At 42.7% G+C, this 20,598-nt stretch overlaps 1 protein-coding gene across 5 annotated transcripts in view; it reads right to left on the bottom strand.

Annotated features, from left to right (window-relative positions):
* igsf9bb (immunoglobulin superfamily, member 9Bb) overlaps positions 1-20,598 on the bottom strand; it is a 118,336-nt gene that overhangs the window by 21,848 nt on the left and 75,890 nt on the right. For 3 of the 5 annotated variants that reach the window (XM_032534531.1, XM_032534529.1, XM_032534533.1), the window contains exons 8-16: positions 19,797-19,939; positions 19,394-19,534; positions 18,759-18,875; positions 18,041-18,191; positions 17,051-17,174; positions 11,460-11,635; positions 8,706-8,932; positions 6,474-6,558; positions 3,331-3,495 (exon numbers count right to left, since the gene is read on the bottom strand). In XM_032534531.1, the coding sequence (XP_032390422.1) occupies positions 3,331-3,495; positions 6,474-6,558; positions 8,706-8,932; positions 11,460-11,635; positions 17,051-17,174; positions 18,041-18,191; positions 18,759-18,875; positions 19,394-19,534; positions 19,797-19,939 (1,329 nt within the window). The remainder of the gene's footprint in view (positions 1-3,330; positions 3,496-6,473; positions 6,559-8,705; positions 8,933-11,459; positions 11,636-17,050; positions 17,175-18,040; positions 18,192-18,758; positions 18,876-19,393; positions 19,535-19,796; positions 19,940-20,598) is intronic. The other 2 variants (XM_032534532.1, XM_032534530.1) reach the window with 1 other exon arrangement.

Raw genomic sequence — 20,598 nt, forward strand, 5'->3', positions numbered from 1 at the left:
TAAAGTGTTGTCCTCTTGGTCAGATGATACAGGAAGGATTGTGATCGCCACAACAGAGTTTGGTATCAGAAAAATTGCATTTCTGTCAGTTCATGCGCCAAATGTTTTGATGGCAATTTCTATAATATGCTCAACAATCAAATGCTGGAGTTAACAGACTGTTCTTTTATTGTTTGTGCACCATAATATTGATTGGGTGAACGTAAAGGCCACTGGGGACCACGCTCAGGCAACAAATGCTCTGAAATCATGGGCCACCAGTTTGGGGCTTTTAGATATTTGGCCTGCAGTTAATCCCACATGTAAGTATTATTCCTTTTTCTCAGGTAGACATAAATCTTTTCCCTGATAGATTTTCTTTTTTTATCCCCTCAACTATTTCATTCAATTGATAAAGCAATGTTATTCCCAATGACTTTGTCTGACCATAAAGGCGTCCGTTGTGCCACCATACTTGGCCAATTGTCTCAACGTGCAATTAGATGGCGTCTCAATACTTCTTTACTGAAAAATGAATCCTATATCACTCAGTTTATTGCAGAATTCCAAATATATGCAAAAATGAATGTTGGCTCTGCAGTAGACGCCAGGATATGATGTGATAAAAGGGTTTATTAAGAGCAATACTATCCTTTTCTGCTCTAATGCACGCAAAGCTACGTCACTGAAGCTGCAAAACCTTGAAGCTGAGTTCACCAGATTAGACTCACTGTTACAAACTAATTTGACTGACCAGATAGCTTTAGAACGATCATTAGTCTTGAAAGAAATATACAACACTCTTAAACAGAAATCTGAATTTCTGGTTCACAGAGCATGACAGCTCCATTACTTCCAGGGTGCTAGAGCTAGTCACTTTCTCGCTATTAGATTAAGATCCAGTGATTATTTTGCAGATATTCCCACAATTAAATCTTCAGATGGTAATATTAGAAAAGACCATGTCAAAAAAATAAATCCTTTCAGACATTTTATTCCAATCTGTATGAGTCTGATGTTACTTTGGATAATTCCACTGTGACAGCTGGTTGAATCAGTTTAACTTGACTCAGTTTTCAGCAGAGGAATCAGCTAGCTTGGAAAAATTGATTACTATTGAAGAACTGAGATGGCAGTACAGATAATGCAAAAAGGAAAATCACTGGGCTTTGATGGTGAAAATCTCTTTAGAGATATCACATTTAGCGTTACACAGCTAATGAACATTTCCAGATACAAAACATTATGTGCATCTCACATCCCATTTTCACTCACTATGACCATAACAAGCCTACTGTCATGTGGACCACAGGGTTAGCTTACGTTAACTGTTCCCAGACAACGGAGTTGGTTTTGCCTTTGTTGCTCACCAAACACTGCTGGGGCAGCCCTCCTTCTGCCATCTTTACCCAAGTTTTTAAATTCCAACAGATGATATGCGCATGGCTTGCCTCCCTGACTGTATAGGCTGAGAGAATTTCTTCTGCATTCATTGCGTCATTCAGGACACAGACGAAATAAGAGTGTTCTTGCAAAACAGAACATAGCAAAATAATCTATATTCTAAAGCTCAAAAAGGTGCTGTGTTTGCTGGACTTACAACAGCCAAGAGGATGACTGCAACCCGTTGGAAGCCACGTCATGACTTATGTGTTCGTACATTGAATCGTTGAAATCTATGCGGTGAATTTGTGTTCGTCTTTACTTCTGTTTGCATGTGTGATTGGTCCCCTGTCTTGTGTCTGTTTATGTATGTGTTTGTGTATGTCTGTTTCTGCATGCATTATTTGTAAGCCGTGGACGTCACTCTTTCTGTTGCCTTCTTTTTGTGTCCCCCCCCTCCCGTCTTTCCTCTCTTTCTCGTTTTGGCCCTTGGACACGTATTGATGTTCCAGTGTTTTGCCTGTGGTATGTTTGTGATTTTTTTCTTAAATTAAAAAAAAACACATTTGATCATAAAAAAAAGAAATGAATCCTTTGGCGAACCAATCTGCTGGAAAGCTTTATCAAGGCTTCATGTTGCCATCACTAAGAAATACTGCAGAGTTGGCTGTTGTTTCAGAATTATTTAAATAAATAGTTCATGATAAGTGAAACACAGAGGCAGTGTATATGCAAAAGAAGGAGGTCAATGAAGAATTTCATTTTTCAGAAAAAGGAAAAGGTCCTTTTAGGTATTCACAATAAACAACACTAGACATTTACATAAAAGGTTTATAAAAAACTGCTGCTGAGCCTGGAGCAGGGTTTACAACCAACTTACAGAATAACAAAAAACATGAAATATAACGGGTGGATCTCAAGTCTCCTATTTTAAATCCCCTCGCTTGAACTAGAAGTCGTTGTGGTCCGGCTTCGTGCTCTTATTCCTGCCCAGAGAGACGTCTGTAATGTCAGTACAGTCAAAATGGACCTAGTTAACCAAGTTCGTTCACTGCTGTCTACAAGCTAGCAATCAAACACAACAAGGTTGTTAGCTGAATGACGTTTTGAGCTAACGTTGGCAATCAAACAATTATAGACAGCTAAAACGTTTTTGAAATGATTTGCATCTTCTGTTGTTGTTTGTAATGAGAACAGTTTATTATTTCATGGATTTTACAAATCAGTATGAGCATGCGCAACTCACATCTGCACTCGACCAGAGCCGGTCTGACTCAACTCTCATCGGGTGTGATACGTTATGCCGTAAATCGTTTAAATCTCAGCATGCGCGACTCAAATATGCACTCGACTTACATTGGGGAGTGACAGGGAGGATGGAGGAGCGAGGATGGAGGAGGGATCTCTGAAGAGCCATGAGCGAGGACACACCACAGTAGCCTTCCGGGAAGCCTTCACATGACACTTCAGAGAAAAGTCTCATCCCTTTAAAAACCCATTTTCTTGTTTCCTCTCTCCTCACATGTCCCCCATGCTTTTCCAGGGGGACGGACTAAGACGCGAGGAAGGGAAGTATGTGAAGGAAATATACTGGGACGTACCCAACGACTATAGCCACAGCAGCTTGAAGTGTCATTAAGCCGCTTTTAGTTTACATTCCAAGTCAAACATTTAAATGGATGTTTCTTGTTTGAACATGTAGTTAAAGCAGAGAGGACACGAGTCAGATAAAGCCGCATGAGGTTGCAGTTCAAGTTTATGAACCAGTGAAGTACATGTTAGGTGTGGTGGTACTTGAGGCAAATACTGTAGGTCACAGTTGAAGTTTGGCATAATAAATGTATTAATTAACCATAACTGTATACATGAATGTTTTCTATACAAGATGAAAGAAGCTTCTCATCTTATTAATCAAAGTTTCCTAAAAGCTAGCTTAGCGATTGTGGAGATAGCTTTTAATGACCTCACCTCTTTTCTTCTTCAGCTTCCGCCTGCGCTGCTTGTTGACGAAGCAGGCAGCCATGGTACTGAACAGGACAGCCGCTGCCAGGAAACAGATGGTGGCCACGATGCCAGCCACCACTGGCCGCGCCAGGCCACGCTCCTCAACCAGCTCTGGGGGAGGGAAGAAGTCTGCGGGGTGAGGAGGGAAGAGTCAGGGCCGTGAAGCTGGTTGAAGTCACAGAGGAGCATTAAAATGAATTGGATGAAAAAACAGGGAGATGAGAGTTTGCAGTTGGAGATGTGTAGGCACAGACGTGGCCCATTCACAGCAAATTACAGTTTAATGGAGGAGCATTTCTTAAAGATAGCAAACAGAATAAAGAAACAAATGTAAAACTTTACTTTGCTCACTAGACTTCTAATATGGCACTGCTCAAGTCTAATGCTAATGTCAACATTCATTTTCTGGCTCTGAAATGGTGGCTGATATTTAACATGAGATTACCGCGCAGATGTGAGTCCACTGAAAAAGAGCACACTGCCACTGCAAGAACACAACTGAATCCGGACGCTTTTTTTGCTTTTTGCCACTCTCACTAACAGAAAAGAGACACCTCATGCAATAACTTGTACCTTGTTCCTACGGAGGAGCCTATGAAGGGAAAAGTCCTGCCATATCCAATGAGATTCAAATTTGCAAGAGGTGACCTTTGCTACCGTATGTGTCTTCTAAATGGGCATCTCTGCAGAGCATATGCCATGATGATTTAGCAGAATATAAATTTTTCCCCCAAACAACAGTATATGCATTCCGACCTTACGGTGTAGGAAGCTGCAGAGGCCACATGTACACTGTATTGCCGACTCTTTAGGTTGTTTTGGTTATAAAAACGTGATATTATTGTAAGAAATCCCCTCTAGACATGTTTTAAGACCAGGGATGGAAATAAGCGCCTGCCACCCACATTGTGTTTAGTGGCAGGAGAATAAAAGCAGCATAGTGATTCAATTGATTTACGTATATATCTGGATTTTTTTGCAACAATTTTATTTTTAGCAATGATTAACCTAAATATTTTATATTTATACGATACCACTGATGGCAACTACATCATATTTGTTTCCAGCAAAACAGAGCGAAAAAAGAAAATGCATGTTATGTACTACTTTACAAATGAAATGTCAGACTGACGGACTGACATGTGATGTGCATTCTTCTTATAAAACAATCCGTATTTAGAAATGTCTCATAATATAGGGTTTCTAGAAGTGACATGAAAAGAGAATCGCAATACTCAATGCCATTGAACCGCAGTACTTCTAGAATCGCAAAAAATGAAAATCACTACAAACAATCCAATCGCCACCCATGTATTGTGAAATAATCCAATCGGAACAAAAGCATATCGCCCCAGCCCTTATAAACCATCACTGTATGTAGAACTACTATTTAACTTGCATTATTCGAAGATAAGATTGTCGGAACAAATCCAGCACTATACTAGTGTAGAGCTGCATTTCTTCTCTATTTTCTGACGCTGAAGTCCGTTCAACGTGACTGGCTCTACTCTGCAGTTTGTTACACTCAGATGCTTTAAAGCCATAATCAATGTGACCGGCGCTGTTGTGCATTAACAATATCATTAAGAAAATGAAAATCCAGGCAGTGTACTAGAAGAAAATGTGATGTGCAGCTGCTTTAACTCCTGCTATAGAGCTACTAACTTCAGAACTGTCCACAGTTATTAATGTTGGAGTTGTTTTAGTGGCCTGCATGAAATGAATCGCTCAGTGACGACCAGGGGGGATTGTGTGTCAATCTTTGTTATGAACTTGTTAGAGTGGTTCATGTGCAGCAGTGAAGCATGACACAGCAAAATGCAAAGGTATTGTACCTCCAGTAATATTGGTACCTGAAATAACTACTAATCAGCCAGAAACACCTTCACTCAGGGTGTATCCACATCTCACTTTGAGTATGATGCTGTATGACACATACATGACACATGCATAGAAAAAGCAGTCCCACTAATACCAGATCAACAGAGAAATGAGCAGGAGCCTTTGATCACCACATTGCATAGGATTCCGTGTTTACAAGTAGGGGGCAGCAAAGTACTTCCAGATATCCAAGGGTTCCTGAGCCAATCCTGTCTATAAATGCTACCAGCAGCTAGTCTTACTAAATGATGTGTACCCAGTGACCTCTGCAGGGGAGTGACATCACATTTTGAGGGGTTTCGTTCCGGATTTAAAACAGACTCAGTATTGTGATCCCAAAAAAAAAGACAGCCTTTAATGAGTCTGTTTTTAGCACAAAGCAGCCCAAAACAGTCCATGGCAGACCGGCAGAACAATGATGTCATACTTTTCAGGAAGGTACAAAGCAGTGTGCATGTAAAGAGAGCCTAGATTTAATAGTGCTGAGTGGGCAAAATGTGAAGTTCGAGTTGCTGCGTGTGCAACACATCCGCAGCCTCTCCTCAGAGTTGATTGCCTGAGGTTAGAGATGCAGGTTACTGCCAGAGGTTGCTGGGTTGAATCCAAACATTGACAACAGAAGCTCCTCTGAATTAAAAGCAGTGAGAAGAGTTTTTAACAAGACCTGCTTTTTCATCCCCCAATTTCCGATTCGTTTTACATGCATATTCAGGGTGTCACATTTCAATTTTAAATCGGAAATCGATCAAATGCAGGATCAGCGATTCCCACAGTACTTCTCAGTACTTTCTCTCTCCATCTCTGCCTACTTGTGGACGTCTGAAAGAAGAAGAAAAAACACACACACGGTGTAGCTTGCAAGCCGGTGGCATTCAGAGGAAACGGTAAAGCCTGTGGGCTCCAATGGGACTTCATGGTGCGTTCAGGTTCACCTCGTTAAACTCATGGTGCTTGTAAGTAAGTCTTGTAAACTCTGAGAAACTTAACTGTTAAAGTACCCTCCTACCATCTAGTGGCTGTAATTGTGGCATTGCTGTCAGTGCTGAAAAGAAATGTTTAAATCAAAAATTGAATATATATATATATATACATACACACACACATACACATACATAGTATATAATGTAGGGTTCCCACACTTGATAATCATATTTTAAAATAAAATTAGATTGTGTTAAACATGACCACAGGTACAATTCTAATGCAGTGTGTGATGCAATGCTCACCTGTGCTGGACACTCCTACTACATTACTAGGCTCGCTGATCATGTCATCCATGATGGCCATGACACGGAACTCGTACCAAGCCTCCTAGGAGCAGGGGAACAGACAGAGATCTACGTTCAGAAGGTAAACTTATGTCTGGTGTCAGAAAGGTTCGATCAGGCTGCAGGACTGTCTCCAAAGACCAGCCTGCTGAGTCACCAAGGCTTTGGAAATGGATGGTGCAGCTCAGTCACTGACAGTTCCCATTTAGTGTTTAACAGCTAAAATAAATGTGTTCCTACAGTGCTGAATGGCACAATGGAACCCCAAAGTCACATATTGCAAACTGAATTTGGCATGATTCCATTTTTAATTTTTTTAGGGGAATTCCACAAATTTTGCTAGTTAGTTAACTAGTTATATTATGGGAAAGTAGGATTCAGCGTTTTTGAAGCTTGACCCACACCAGAGATACATCTGTTGCTTCCCCTTCATTTGTATTGATAGAAATATTTAAAAAAAAAACATTAACATCTGTAAACACCAAATTAAGAAGTGTGGATGATATAGTTTAATGTTAGACATTTTACTTGTATTAATTCAGACAGCAGGATGATGTAAACCGTAATAAACGGAAGCTTAATGTGGCTTGTCAAATTGCTTAAAAATCTATAAGATATTATGAAGCTGTGTGCTGATGAGAACAATAGAGCAAAGTAATACTACTTAAACCCCAAAACATGACAAAGTCTCAATAGAAAATGATAAGAGCAAATTTACTGATTACGTGAACATCATAAAGGATGATTACTAAATCAGCTATGACTAAGTCATGATGGAAAGACATATTAAGCCTCTTTTTTAGTTCCTTGATGCTGGCTGTGCTCCCCACAGTGCAGGGCCAGCTACAGAACAGCAGCTGTGGAGTTGGCAGATATTCAGTCAGTGTCTTGCTCAAGGACACTTTAGCAGGGGGCAGTACCTATTTTACTGTACTGTTGGCATAACACTCCGAGACCGTCTGATACATTTGCTGTGGACTCAGTTGTCACACACCAGCAGGAAATAGGATTAGAATGTGGAGAGTTGTGTCATACCAAACATCACTTGACAACCAAACATCCAGGAGCATCCCTCCCGGTCATATTAGCTCCACCGATGCAGTAAGACATATGCAGCAAAAAAGATATACAAGCTAGGTGCCTTGTGTGTGTGCTGGGAGGGCTGGAGAGAAGTGTGTGTGGGTGTTTGCTGTGCAATGGAAGGAGAGATAAAAGCATCTGCATGGAGCTGACAGTGGTAGATTAAAGCTCAAACATGTCATGGCAGGAGAATCAGCAGGCGTGTGCAAAGATGTGAAAATGCTGAGAGAGAAGTATAGATCAGAAATCAGTATTGATTTCCCTTTGCTGTAATTAAATTTACTCTCCTCCTCTAAAAAGCATATTGTATTCATAATTAATATTGGTAAAGTGTACTACATGTCTACTACAAAATCTAACGCCATGTTTCAAGAGCCTGTTGCTGAGAGTTGAGCCTAACAAGAGTTGGGAGTAGCGGCTCTCAGAAGTTAACCTGGCTCACATGCACTGTGCGTGCACCACGCAGAAGTAGGATTTGAGATTCTATGCTGCTTGTGAGTCAAGTTAACTTGTTCCTTTTAAAGAGTCATTCAAAACAAATGATTTGTTCGCAAATCTAACATCACTATCTAAAACTAAAGTGGCGAGTGTTAAGTTCTTCTGACTTATAGTCAGAATGGACACAACTATGAGGATAAGACCTAGGCTGAGAAATACCTGAAATTTCCTTTAATCATGGACATCAGTCTTTTCATCAAGTTCTTAGTCGAATATGAAAAGAACCAAATACCCTCACACTCTTTTTAATACATCATAGGCTGGGGTGTACTCTAGCACACACAAACACTAAAATGTGATTAATTCTTGTGAAATGCAATTACAGTAACATCCACATTTTCTTTGTAAAATAAGGCTGCATTCAAGAACAGAATTATACACAGATAATACTAAAATGCTCGACACAATCGTCTGACACATTTAAAAAGGAACATAAGGAAATGATCCTGATTCAGTAGTTAGAATTAAAACCATAAATATGATGTATGACTTGGACTTTGCAAATTTAAATGTATATTTAATCCTCCACTATGTCCCAGTTCCAGACATGCCTTTATCCTGGAACTGGTCTTGTATAATACAGTGTGTGAAGCCTACTGTCCTGTCTTTTACCTGGATCAGGTCTCGGGCAAGCAATTCCGTCTCCCCAGCAGGAATGCTGTCGTCCAAGACCTCCCACCGTTCCCCCAAGCGGAACTCCATGATGTAATGCTGGATAGGTGCTGTATGATTGGCAGGCGGCATCCAGGACAGCAGAACTCCCTGCTGCGTGCGATTGGCTGTGAGGCACCGTGGTGGGGTAAGCAGCACCAATGGTTCAGGGGTACTTATAGGAAATACTGAAAGAGCACATAGGGTTGAGAATGTGTGTGAGTGGCTTAGTTCTATATTCAGTTCCATCAGCATGAATCAGCTCTTTACACTCTGACATGTATTACAACTGTGATTACATGTCATAACACTTTTATACCAACTGCCTCTCCCACACACACGTACACACAATCCACATGCATCGTTTACAATACTCCTAAGGCTGTCGCCGCTTAAAGAAACTTTTAGTCAACTAACACTCATACAATTTTGTCATTTAATCACTTAGTTGATTTAAGGTCCAGATCGGTAAAACTGAGTTACTCCACACAGAATCATGCAAAAGCACCACTTTAAAGTGTGTGTTTACCAGACATGTGCTCATGAGTTTCTTGGAATGAAGTCATTCAACATGAAAAACGTATAAAAAATGAGTAATGAACTAAAGATATCTTAGTCGACTAATCTAGTGAAGGGGGGCGGCCTTAATTATTTTGTCTCTGAATCCTTTGCAATCCACTTCCTGGTCATATCTGTTTTATTTCCATTATAATAGACAATGAACTCCCTCTGCATCACACAGTTTTTCTCTGACCACCTGTGGACATGCTTTGGTTAAAAGATCGCCCAGTCCTTGCCATTTCCCTCATTAACTAATTAAAGTGGTCATCTCCATTAAAAACAAATAGTGAACTGAATGTGATATCCAACTTATTAGTTACTACTTATTTCTTTCTTCAATGCTTTTTTGCATTATGATTTATTAGATGCCAATATACCTGACTTACCAATGAAAGGTGTAAAACGCTTTTGAAGTGAGAGAAAGACAGCAAGCCTTCTTTGTTTCTCCTCCTTGGCTGACACAGAAGGGGATGAAGCGTGAATAGTTATCCCAATTTTCAGCACGTCACTTATCTTTAATTAATAATCTGTGACAGCTTCATTTATACTCAATAAATGTCCTCACTGCTGCTAGTAATGACATAATACATAATGACTCAACCAAAATCTGGTTTATGCTTTTACACTGCGTGAGTTTGTTTACAATGAGTTTGTTTCAGTCAAAAAGTTGTCTTGTTACAATATATGTAGCATTTCACTGCACTTATCTATGAAAATGAAAGTTTGAGCTGGCGACTGTTGATTTCACCGCCTTTGAATGACAACCGTCCCCTGCAGATCTACTCAGCTGTGGTTAATAAACATTCATTCTGCGAGTTGGCGGAGCAGCAAAATAATACATCTTGACTGTTGTCTGGTTAACAGATTCTTTGCCACTTTCTGGTGGTTTTGTGAAAGAAAAACCAAGAAAAAGCACCACTCTGTATTATTTTTGACTGTGGCTGTGCCCTTTGCTGTTAATCTAAGACCAACAGAGTGGCCCGTCTTTCCGTACATACTGTGACCTTATCTTACCGTATAATTTCAGACAGGCAGCGAGCAGGTAGCTCAGCAAATGTGGTGTAAATCAATATAATGCCACTTTTGAATGTTGTTTATGATTATTGAGTAGTGTGCAGTACACCACTAATGTAATATCTTAATGAATATGACCTAAACTGCTCAATTGTGCTGTAGATCACTAGGAAATTTTACTTAGATATTTTTAGACTTTTCTTTGAGTCACTGGTTAAAACAACCTCATCAAAAACGAGCACCTGTATTATTTTATCAGATTTCATTGATGTAGAAACAGGCTTTGTGATAATGTTGGGTACAGTCATATCATGTTTGATATTATTTAGAAAACAAATAAGAGGCCTGCAGTTTAGTACATAGACAAGAATTGCTATTTAAATTGCAATATTGGTCAAGAAAATTGCAATAACATATTTTCTTTTAGTAGTTTAGCCAGAATATATATATATTCATTGACAGAGCCTACACACCGCCAGTGAAGCATCGCAAAGCGCCGTAAAGCGTAGATTTGTGCCTGATCACGCACCTGGCTGTTACCAAACGCGCATTTCTCTACACATACACACACTCATAATGCAATCCTTCTCCTCTCCACTCTACATAACATCTCTCTTTCTCTCTCTCCCTGTGAGTGTTTGGTTGTGTGTCTGTGTGTGTGTGTGTGTGTGTGTGTTTGGTTGTGAGTGTGTGTGTGTGTGTGTGTGTGTCTTCTTGGTCTACATGCATCTTCTAACACGTAGGCTCTGCGAGCTGGTGACTCTGTTCCTGATGTGGGTAGTTCCTCTCTATTTCATTGTGTGTGTGTGTGTGTGTGTGTGTGTGTGTGTGTGTGTGTGTGTGTGTGTGTGTGTGTGTGTGTGTGTGTGTGTGTGTGTATGTGTGTGTGTTTGGATTTTCCAGAGCGGAGGCATGAAACATGAACTGTACTTTCCATAGTTCTTTAGGTTTCCGATTCTTGATGGACCAAGAATTTTAGTTTTGCATAAAGACACAAGATGTGAAAAAAATGAAATGAAAACAAGCCTAAATGTTTTGTTTCAAGAAACAGACTTTCTGGTCATTCTAGTTGCATGCCTGTCAAAGCCATTTTATAATTGGATCCCTTTGTCCCGGGCGAGCAGCCGTGAGTGTACTCACCTAGTGTGTTCACAGTGACAACCTCGCTGAAAGGGCCTGTGCCAAGCTTGTTTTGGGCCAGGATGCTGAACTGGTATGTTGTCTCTGGCTCCAAGCCGGGCACCAGCATCCAGTCGTGGCCTCCAGGCACGGGTATGGAAAGCCAGTCATGGGGACCTAAACGCTCCCTCTTCAGCCTGTAGGATGACAGGGGAGCAGACAGACAGGATAATGGGGGTGCCCTCACTATTTTGTTTTTGATTAACTTAAAAGTCCTTCAGGTGGATTAATAGATAAAAAACAATCTCAAGTAGAGTTGAGAGTCTTTTCTACGCATCATTCAAGATCCATTACTGATCCAACATTACATTACAAGTGTAAAATGAACGGTTTCTTCCATAAATATTTGTTCACGACATGACTTTCACTTGATGGTAATAATGGCCATGCTGCGCTCAGCTTTGCGTTTTGATGTTTGCCCATGCCATACATTCAGCATTGACTGCACCTAGTCACCAAACAAAGCAGGACGCATGCAGCAGCTGCAACACTCCAACTGTAAATGCCTGGTGCAACATTCGTCACAGAGGACATCACCTACTGAGATTCCTTCACCAACACAGCCACTATTATTTCAAAGTGCACACAGTACAATTCAATATACTGATTTGAGCATTGATACGTTTTTGCCCCAGATCCAAAACCAAAGGCTGTAAAAAAAATGATGGACGTAGCATCTGTGACGTTACCCGTTGGTTTGTGGCCTGCCGCTTTGGAGCCTTAAGTTTGGCAATATCTTGTTTTTTTACGCTGGACGTGACTATTTTCGACAAGAGGGTGGAGCAGGGTAACTCTTTGGTTCTATTGGCGCTGTGCTAAGCTGAGCGGTAAAGAGGGAAAGTTGCTGATCTTCAACCCTTCTGAAGCGAATCATCCAGTGGAGATTTACGAGCGTGGTTAATCTCGCATTGCCAGACCCTCATCCACAGCGTTGCGGAGGAAGGTCTGACATCTGGCCTAAATGAGGAACATCAGGTGGAGAAATACCAGAAGTGGAACGTTGTGTATATAGACTACCGGTTGGTAAAGATAGACCTCCGGGTACTGCCGCCATTCATCTGCATGTGCTGCAGTACACATAGCTGGCTGAAAATCATTCTCTTAAGTTAGCAGCTAACGCTAGCAGAAGCAAGCTAGCTTGGTTGGCAGAATGCAAGAGAACAAGACATTTTAAGTCGACCAAGGTGTTCCAGTTAACTTTGACCCTCTCACTGTGTGTTTACACTATATCAGAGTTTAAGATGACAACACGGACAACATCCAAAAACAAGTTCAGGTCTATTCTCACGTCCACAGTGTTATCAGGCACGTGCACTTTTCTTTCTCAAGAGGAAGTGCCCTTATTTATGGATGCATGCTTTTAAATTATTTTTTTTTTAAATATAATTATTAACGATTATAGCTTATATATATTTCTGTTTGCACACAGCTTCCCTATCGACATTGGAGGATATGGCCCTGATCTGCCCCCTACTGGATACACTGTACGTTTAATCCTCCAGGTACATGCAAGTATGCAAGCAAGTATGTGAACATTGCTGTTTGCGCAGCCACCACTAGTCTACGCGTACGCACTGTTAAAAAGCTAGTAAATGGGGTCCTTCGTGACAGATAGAATGTTGTATAATTTTATAAAATAATATACAAGAGTTAGTGTGCATGTGTTTTGGCAGGAAGATTTTGGACAGAATGTGGAAAGCTACTTATCATCCCCAGCATGAACACAATACTGAAGTTTAAATGCATTTTTAAACCAGCAGCAGGACTTTAGAGGGACGGACCACTGAGAAATGTCATGGACATGGATGCAACCCAAAGCTGCTCTGCTCCCATCACTCACTGATGTTGGCTGTCAGTATGAACAGCATTAATTAAAGCTGCTGTCTGCTTTTTAAAATTAGTGCTGCTCTGCGGTTCCCTCACTGTTTTTATAAAGCATGATGGGTTACAATAAACAGAGTTGGACTTATAGATCCAAATATATAACCATCCAAAATAAGAGGCACTATTTAATGTATGTTAGAAAGCTTAAAGGAAGTACTTTTAACTGCTTATGAAACAGTCTTAATTTAATACCGATGCCTCTATATGACCTTCATAAGCAAACAAGACCATCAACGAGAAGATTGGCTATTAGAGCCCATGTTTACATTTTCCCAGGCAAAGTTTGAGTCATACGTTTACCAGTTAAAAGGAAGCAGGAGGATTTTTCTATGGCTGATACTAGGGCAGGATCAGAAAAGAGAAAAAAAATCAACTTAAAGACCAAAAAAAATCTAAAAGGGATGGTGGCGAAAACAGAGTCAACCTTGGTCGCTCATTCAACAGAAAAGGATTCCATGTCAATCTTAAAATACCCCCCCTATAGACGGGGATATAATATGTCTATTTTCTTCATTTACAGTGAGACATTATTATTTCATCAATATTTGACTTTATGTAGATAGAATAGAATAGAACAGACACAGTGGTGAAACTCAACTGTAGTCAATAGTGCAGGATCCAGCTGTTTCTTCCTACTAAAAGAGAGAATGCATTCGAACCCCAGTTCAAGAATAAAAAGCATGCTATAGCTTGCAACATATATTACTGGCAGCAGCTACCACTATCACAATCACATGTGTTAAATATATATTAGATATATTAGACTTGGAGAGGCGTGATTGGGAGGAACGGCCTCCCTGATCTAAACCAGAGCGGTTGTCTGTTGTTGGACTTCTGTGCTAGTCATGGATTGTCCATCACAAACACCATGTTCGAACATAGGGATGTTCATAAGTGTACGTGGTACCAGAGCACCCTAGGCAAAGGTCAATGATCGATTTTATAATCGTTTCATCTGATTGAGGCGTATGTTTTGGACACTCGGGTGAAGAGAGGGGCAGAGTGTCAACTGATCACCATCTGGGGGTGAGTTGGGTCAGGGGGGGGGGAAGACTCTGGACAGACTGGTAAGCCCAAACGTGTAGTGCGGGTAAAAATGGGAACGTCTGGAAGAGGCCCCTGTCCGACGGGCTTTCAACTCGCACTCCGGCGGAGCTTTTCGTGCATCCTGTGGGGCTGGGGGATTGAACCTGAGTGGACAAGTTCAAAGTTTCATGCTAAAGCTGCGGCAGTGAGCTGTGGTCTTAGGGTCTTGGGTGCCTCAAGGGGCGGTAACCCACGAACACCTTGGTGGACACCGGTGGTCAGGGAGCCGTGACTGAAGAGGAGTTTTCCGGGATATGTTAGGAGGAGATCGGAGGCAGTTGCAGGGTACCGACGGGCCCGAAGGGCTGCAGCCTCTGCCGTGACAGAGGCAAAGCAGCGGGTGTGGGAGAAGTTCGGAGAAGACATGGAGAAGGACTTTCGGTCGGCACCAAGGTGCTTTGGAAAAACGTTGCCACCTCAGGAGGGGGAAGAGGAGGGATCATCCAAGCTGTATACAGTAAGGATGGGACTTTGTTGACCTCAAATGGGGAGGTAATAGAGCGGTGGAAGGAGCACTTTGAGGAACTCCTAAATCCAGCTGACACGCCCTCTGTGGTGGAGGCAGAGCTGGAGGATGATGGGGGATTGTCGTCAATTCCCTGGTGGAAGTCGCTGGTAGTCAAACAACTCCACAGCGGCAAAGCCCCAGGATTGATGAGATCCGTCCAGAAATGCTGAAAGCTCTGGGTGTGGAGGGGCTGTCTTGGTTGACACGCCTCTTCAACATTGCGTGGAAGTCTGGGACGGTGTAAGGAGTGGCAGACCGGGGTGGTGGTTCCCCTATTCAAAAAGGGGGACCAGAGGGTGTGTGCCAACTCAGGGGTATCACACTTCTCAGCCTCCCTGGTAAAGTCTACTCAAGGTGCTGGAAGGAGGGTTGCCGATAGTCGAACCTCCGATTGAAGAGGAACAATGCGGATTCGTCCTGGCCGTGGAACAAGGATCAGATCTTTACTCGCAAGGATCCTGGAGGGGGCCTGGGAGTTGCCCAACCAGTCTACATGTGTTGTGGGATCTGGAGGAGGCGTATGACGGGTCCCGGGAGAAATTGTGGGAGGTGCTGCGGGAATATGGGGTGAGGGGGTCCTCCTTAGGGACATCCAATCTCTGTATGACCAAGCAAGAGAGCTGTGTCCGGGTTCTGGCAGTAAGTCGGACTGTTCCAGGTGAGGGTTGGCCTCGCCAGGGCTGCGCTTTGTCACCAATCCTGTTTGTAATATATATGGACAGGATATCGAGGCGTGTCGGGGGCGGGGGGTTGCAGTTGGTGGGCTCGGGATCCCACGCTGCTTTTTGCGGATGATGTGGTTGATGGCATCATGGCCTGTGACCTTCAGCACTCACTGGATCGGTTCGCAGCCGAGTGTGAAGCGGCTGGGATGAGGATCAGCACCTCTAAATCTGAGGCCATGGTTTCCGCAGGAAACCGATGGAGTGCTCTCCGGGTAGGGATGGAGTCCTACCTCAGTGAAGGAGTTTAAGTACCTTGGGGTCTTGTTCGCGAGTGAGGGGACTATGGAGCGTGAGATTGGTCGGGAATCGGAGCGACGGTGCGGTATTACATTCTGTTATCGCACCGTTGTGACGAAAAGAGAGCTGAGCCAGAAGGCAAAGCTCTCGATCTACGGGCAATTTTCGTTCCTACCCTCACCTATGGTCATGAAGGCTGGGTCATGACCGAAAGAACGAGATCAAGGGTACAAGCGGCCGAAATGGGTCCTCAGGAGGGTGGCTGGCGTTCCCTAGAGAAGGGTGAGAAGCTCAGTCATCCGAGAGGAGCTCGGAGTAGAGCCGCTGTCTTCGCGTTGAAAGGAGCCAGTTGAGGGGGTTCGGGCATCTGGTAAGGATGCCTCCTGGGCGCCTCCCTAGGGAGGTATTCCGGCAGTCCAACTGGGAGGAGACCTCGGGAAGACCCAGGACTAGGTGGAGAGATTATTCTCCAACCGGCCTGGGAACGCCTCGGATCCCCAGTCGGAGCTAGTTGATGTGGCTCGGGAAGGGAAGTTTGGGGTCCCTACTGGAGCTGCGCCCCCGGACCCGATACCGATAAGCGGATGAAGATGGATGGATGGAATTGAAGACTGGATTAAAACAGTAATTCATACTCCTTCAAGAGGATGAAACACTGTATTTATTTAGACACTGAGATATGCCTGTACCCCCTTGTGAAGATCAACCAGATGATTTACTTTAGTTAAAAAATGAATGAAAAATCCCTTCAAGTACTGTGCCAGTCTTGGCTAAAATCTCAAGTCATTAAATAAATGAAACGTTTCAATCCAGGCCTTTTCTCCAGTCAAGCAGCAGCAAAGCAGCAGCAGCAAAGCAGCAGCAGCAGCAGCAGCAGGACAGAGAACTTTGGGTCATGTTCAGTTAAGTTGCAACTGTTTTTATGCGTTCCTCCGGAAATTCCAAAGATTAGGGATGAAAACTCACGCACACTGGATCTTCATGTATTTCCATCACTACGTTTTCACAACTGTTCTGAACACAACCCTGAGAAAGGACATATTTTTAGAAATACCAGAGAAAGTAATGAAAGAAGAAAAAAGCAGGAAGCAAAGCATGCTGGGATGACTCACACATGGCCATACCAGACTGAGAATGTCTGCTGGAAGCCTCCGTCATAGCCCGCGTCCCAGGACACATTGGCCCTGGTGGAGGACGGCACCACATGGATGCTGGTGGGGGCGTGGGGGCTTGTGCCTGCAGGGAGGGAGAGCAGGGACATAGATGTGGTTAAAAGAGAACAACATTGGTGTACATTCATTTTACACAGTGACTGTAAGCTGGAACCAGAATTGTGTTTTCAAGCCAGCAACCCAATGTAACATCATTGTAAATTAGGAACATTTTAGGTTGCATGAATAATGTAATCGTAATCTTGTTTTTTGTACTTTTTGCCTGTCTAATGTAAATAATGTAAGTAAAAGTGCCAAAGAATAATTCCACCCATAATGCTCAATATGCATTTTGTTTATTTCCAGTTCCATTGTTAAGGTACTGTACTAGAGCAAAAGCAACAGGAAACCAATCAGGAGCCAGTTCAAGAAAGTCTTTGTATTGCTCTGATTTGATGGGCTCACATCCCCATATGAAGCACAGTGGTCAGCCAGGACAAAAGGTGGACAACAGGGCAGACAATGCCAATAACTGCATTAATTAGAGACATTTATTCATATCATAGAAACAAAAAACCTTTCAAAACTAATTCTGGAGCCAAATCTTAATTTACTCCTGGACAGCTTGTAGTGTGTTGCCCTTGGGGTTGAGTGTATTATGAAAGAGTTGCAGGATGCCAGAATAAAACAACCAACACTAGCACTACTGTCTACATGGGCAAGCATCTGGCTTCCTCTTGGAGACATACAGCATCCACCACTAAGCAGCTTCTGAAAAAGCCCACCACTAAACACCTCTTGTAAACGTGAAAATGTAAAAATTAAACTGTGCCAATGCGTAAAATGGAACACTAGGTAAGTGATGGGTGTAGCAACTGTAGCGGTGGCTGGATGTAATGTAGGTTTCTATATGTGAATGTGTGTTTGTGAATGTGTGTACATGTTGGGTACCTATGACTTGGACGTGCGTGCTGGCAGTGATGCTCGTGGCAACGTTGGTGGCGACACACTCCCACTCCCCGTGGTCCTCCTTTATGAGGGACTTGAACTGTAAGCTGCCGCGGGGCAGAACATTGTGCTTGCTTTTACTGGGCTTCCCTACCTGCAGTCCAGCCAGCCATGGGAAGACAGAGTCAGCCAATGAAAGAGACGGAGAGAGGCACACAATAGATTGGGACATGAAAATTAGAATTCACTTTGGAAAAACATAGATGCCACACATACAGAAGCAAAAATCTCAACCTACAATTTTACATCTACTACAATACTGTTGCTCTCAATATCTAACTTAAATATCAAATTACGCAGAAGGATGATTTTTTTTTAAGTGGGGGGAAAAAACTGCTAATCACACAGTAGTTAATAAGCAAGATTCAACATGCTTCATAATCAGACAAACAATTGAGAGAATCTAATATATTCCCTTGATTGCATATTTTATAGACATCATTAAAAAATGTGATTAAAATGACAAACAGTAGCTTGAGTAAATAATATCAGAGCACCCACTACAGGCACAGAGCTTTCAGACTCACTCTCAATTGAAAACAATGAATGTGACTTAAAACAACACAAAGTGGTGATTTAAAAACAGCCTGACAGAAAATCTGGTAGCCATATACAGTTATACACATAGGCAGGTAGGGTGTAGAGCTAGAAGAGGTCTTACCTTCCTCCATGTGATGTTGGGAAAGGGGTCTCCCTCCGCCTCGCAGGGGATGACCAGTTCTCTCCCAGCCTCCTGCCTGTACTCCCCTCCAGGAACCACTGAGAATTTGGGAGGGTCCTGTCGGGGGTGAAGCAGTCAGAACAGGTAAGTCAAAACTGATGAGTTGGTGGGGAACTTGCAATGCCTCCTTTGTTGCTATCTTGGGATAATTTAAATGCATAGTAGCCTCGCATTGCCAGACCTTTCTCCATAGTTCTGTGGAGGAAGGTCTGTCTAGTCCACACAGCATTCTGGGATAGGAGAAAAACGTGCTCTGGTTTATTGGCATTTCTTTAAACCAATCACAATCGTCATCAAACAGAGTCCCAGTGCCTCTGCAAAATAGCCTCGGGAAGTAACTTGTTTTGGTGGAACGTTTACATTCAAAACTCAGATTGGACAGATAGTCTAGCCAGCTGTCTGGATTTACCATGCAGGGATCTGAGGAGCAGTTAACCATAGTCCTCAGAAATTAAATATTAAATTTAGAATTACACAAAGAAAGCCGAAGGTAACGGATATCGGGTCAAAAGGGTGACGTCCGGCAGAATTTCGGGAGGCAACATAGACTACATGCACGGTGACTATGGCTGTACCTTTAGCACCAGGGGAGCGGGAGGGGACCATCCCATGGAACCCAGGGCATTGTAAGGCATGCAGGTATAGGTGCCGAGAGAGTCCTCCGTGACCTCTGCCACACGGATGCTCCCATCGTCCATTTGGCTCCAACCAGGGTACTGTGGAAGGAAAAGTCATGGACAGTGTGTAATGAAGGGTTATGTTTTGTGTAGATCAATGTAAATGGTTCCTATCAATAACTTTGAAGGCTCACTGAATCCTTTCACTCAAATGAGAGACACACGGGCGCACTGAAAATGAAAGGAGGACGTGAGGAATGGAATCACATTCAAGCTTCATCTGAAGAAATGACACACTTGTTTTTAGTTTGAGGTAGGGTGTTGTGAGCAGAATCAAAGCTGCAGCACTGCACCAGCTCACCTTATCTATCCGGAGAGGGAGGCCATCTTTCTTCCACTTCACCAGAGTTACCGGGGGGTTGGCATCGACAGGACAGCGTATGAAGCCGGGCAGACCAATGGCCACGTAGATGACAGATGGCATGTTTCCCACACGGGCAGGATCTACGGAAAAACACATGAAACGAGACAGAACATCTCTTTGTAGCTTAGAAAAACAGTTTATGGGATGTGGGCTCATCATTAAATGATAAATGAGTTTATGTGGAGCACAGCTGGTTTGCAGAGTGTAAATTGTTCTACACTGAAGCCCCATGCTCATCAGTTTTATTCCTGAACTGAGGCATTGTGCAAATGATGGCACATTGAGTAAATCAAACAAGATTTTAACAAGGTATAAATCTCACTACAAGCCTGCTCTGCTGCATGGTCGCTTCACTGACTTCTATCAGACTTAAAGGTAATCTTTCAAGCTGGACCTATTTTCCCATGCATTGGTGTCTAAGTGACTAATGGGAACAACATATTTGATATTGGTTCAGTATTGAGCGAAAATGATGTAACCGGATAATTCTTAATGTACCCAGGGACAAGTGCTCATATTATGCTTTTTACTTTTTCCCTTTCCTTTTCTGTGTTATATATTGTTTTTGTGCATGTTATAGGTTTACAGAGTGAAAAAGCCCAAAGTCCCCCCCCAAAGGGCCTTACCATCTCCAACAGAAAACGCTGGTCACAAACTGCTCCAAACAGCAAACAATAGTCCTTACCTAGGTGCTGTAAAGGCACGCCCTCATCCTCTGCTTCTGACTGGCTAGTAGTCT

The sequence above is a fragment of the Etheostoma spectabile genome, chromosome 13, assembly GCF_008692095.1.
Source record: "Etheostoma spectabile isolate EspeVRDwgs_2016 chromosome 13, UIUC_Espe_1.0, whole genome shotgun sequence".
NCBI classification, from domain to species: Eukaryota; Metazoa; Chordata; class Actinopteri; order Perciformes; family Percidae; genus Etheostoma; species Etheostoma spectabile.